Here is a 3084-nt window from a genome sequence, read left to right on the forward strand (position 1 = left end):
AATGTAAATATTCTTCCTGTTATGTTTGCCTGCTTTATTTAACCCAATGCAATATATGAGCCTCTGTCGCTGCCTGTAGCTAATGAGATTGTCTTATCATCTGCTCAATTTGCAAAAATAACAAAATATACACAGCTAGATCAGATCGCGTTCTTTCTTGATGCGACTTTAGAGTAGAGGGGAATTATTGAAGCGGGATGTACTGTTCCGCAGCATCCGCTGCTGCGAAAATGTGGGGCAGGGCTGTAAAGTGGGGGGGCCAATGGCCCCTTGGCCCCCCTGCTTCCGTCGCCCCTGCTACAGCATCTCCAGCGGGTCGAGCGGTCTCGTGTGGACGGACGCGTTTATTGAGCCGATTCTGTGTGGACGGAAGACCTTTTTTATATCGAATTCTGTTCATTTGGGTTTTCGTTTCCGTGTAAACGGAGCCTTAGTTTCATGATATCAGGGAAGTAACAAGTGTTCTGTTGTTCTCTCTTCCCAGGGGCAGTTTCAGAAGCTGGGTGGGGTCATAAGAGACAAAGAGAAGGTGACGGACATCACGCCTGGCCCTGTTGTGACAGTTTCAACCTCTGCTGGTGTTTATCGAACCAAGAGCTTGGTGATCACCGCTGGACCCTGGGCTAATAAATTGCTGTCCCACATTGGATTACAGTTGCCACTAGAGGTATTGCAATAATGGTACATTATATTATAATAATAATACATTAAAGTTATATAACACTTTTCGCATGGACACTTTCATAGAACCATACATCATAAACACACATACAGGAATCACATTTTTAAAAAACGAATGAAAAAAAATGATACGTAGCAGCATTTTAGTTAAAATACACAAATAAGATAAGATAAGAGGAACTTTATTGATTCTGGAAAAACATGTGTAACGGCCCCTACACACGGCGGCGTTCGTTGAAGCATGTCGGCGGGCTTGTCTGAAGCTCGACCAACAACCAATCACATGAATCTTCCGCCCCGGATACACAAGCATGTGGTTTGATTGGCTAGAGCTTGTAATGGCATATGATTCGATTGGCCGACGCTTCCGTTGCTTTGCTCCCACAATGCAGTTTGGCAAAGCGTGACGTCACCCCATTCAAAGTGAATGGGCAGAAGCGTTGAAGCTTCAACGCACGCCGCCGTGTGATTATGAAATTAGTCGTTTCTTGCAGCCCTCGTGTAAAGTACGTACAATTGTTTTTTTTTACTCATTTGTGTGTGGGAAAAGGTGTGAATGTGTTGTATGTGTGCATCTTTCATATATTATGCCTCAGCAGAATAAGCCACACATTATAAACTACGTTATCAACTTGCCATAGCTAATATTATCACTAGGATGCTGCCTGTCCCCACTAAATGGCTTCCACATGGCACAGAAACAAAAGCATTACTCCTCCATATGTAATCAGCTCAGAGGCCTTAGTCAGCAAGGCACCCTTTTCCATCTTGCAAAATGCCACACAGCCAGAAAAGAGTAGGTGATGGGAAAACAAGCAGACAGCTGTTAAGAGTGAAGAATTGGAGTTGATATTGGAATTGCATTATTCAGGCCAGCAGCAGGCTGGGGGGGCCTGGGGAACGGCATGCCTGAGTGAACTGTTAGAAAAGCGCAGGCTCTGAGCACGCCGGAGCACTTCTGTCTGCATTTTTATCGTCCCCGGGAATGAGTGCACGGCCGGTTAGTTCATTACACTGAAAGCTCCTGAACAATGTGTCCTTATTACTGCCAGCCTCTGATGGACGTCATTTGTACAACCATGTGTACATTTAATTAAATCCCAATTGTCACTTCACCACTGCTGAGCTACTTTTGTAATTGCACTTCTATTAGAGAGAATAAGAGATGAGGAGGATGGAGTAGGTGTTGTACTATAAGGTAAGCTTGCAAGCCGCTAATGTTATGCGTGTCAATCAGTTGTAAGGGCCTTTCTGACATCTATAATTAACATTAATTAGGGACCTTAACGCACTATAACAAATGCAAATAAATTAAATTACCACTTTGTACCCCAGCTTCCCGCCATGATTCCAGCGTGGATTTAAACCATGAATTATGACAGTGAAAAGGCAAAGCAAGCTAAGGTATTGCTCTGACTGGAGACCACTGGACATCACTTAGAACTTGAGATGACAAATGTTCTGCATGTATACTAGTATTTAGTTGTATACCATGACATCAAAAAATATGATATCCCTAATTATAATCAGGTTTTTGTGCCTAGTCCCTAACCAAAAGGATACTAGCCAACAGGAAATCCTTTCCAATAACGCTAGACAAACCTCGTTGTCCTCATTCTGGGGAAAAAATATATTTATATATATATATATAATATATATATATATATATATACGTTTAACGATGGACAGGATCTCTTAATGTGTAAGATCTTATTGTAAGAATAAGAGGAATCCTTAAACAATACATAGAAGTTTGAGCCTATAGCATTGAATCATAAAATTTAAAGATTAGAAAAAAGACATTTTATTATTTTCTTCATAGTCTTAACAGACACCGACAAACGACCCCAATGACATAATTAGTTATTTTATTTAGAGGATGTGTTGGTAGGCTGTCCTTGTAAAACCCTTTCATCAAAAGGATGCACAGTAAACACTTCGGTCGATCATTCAGTCTTTTAGGAGGACATGGTATTAATGGTTTTCTGGTGTTCACTACTCTAGGTGCAGAAGATCAACGTGTGCTACTGGAAAGAGAAGGTTCCTGGAACATATGACGTGAATAAGCGCTTTCCCTGCTTCCTGCTGACTGAGGGCGAGGAGTCTGATAGGCACATCTACGGCCTCCCGTCCAACGAGTACCCCGGCCTGGTTAAGGTATGTCTGACTCTCCAGAAGCGAGTCCCTCCTTTATGTGCAGACCCATCAAATATTCATGGTAATAATATGAATTAGACTGTATTAATGATGATTACATTTTTAATGCAGTTTGTCTATCGGTTTTTTAGATGATCACATTTTGTATACACTATGTGTACCCTGAAGCAAACCCAGCTTTCTTTATCTAATTAAAGGGGCCCTATTATGCTCATTTTCAGGTCCATATTGTATTACATGTATTTT

General features: G+C 41.5%; 1 protein-coding gene across 1 annotated transcript; it reads left to right on the forward strand.

The window, feature by feature from the left end:
- Positions 1-484: 484 nt before the first annotated feature.
- On the forward strand, positions 485-2838 carry pipox (pipecolic acid oxidase; the record flags this gene model as incomplete). The annotated part of the gene is made up of 2 exons (XM_010786975.1): positions 485-667; positions 2686-2838. Coding segments are annotated over 2 exons (336 nt in total), but the record flags the coding sequence as incomplete, so codon positions are not given.
- Positions 2839-3084: the final 246 nt, after the last annotated feature.

This window comes from Notothenia coriiceps, unplaced genomic scaffold (assembly GCF_000735185.1).
Source record: "Notothenia coriiceps isolate Sejong01 unplaced genomic scaffold, NC01 NC01_scaffold00029957, whole genome shotgun sequence".
Classification (NCBI taxonomy): domain Eukaryota; kingdom Metazoa; phylum Chordata; class Actinopteri; order Perciformes; family Nototheniidae; genus Notothenia; species Notothenia coriiceps.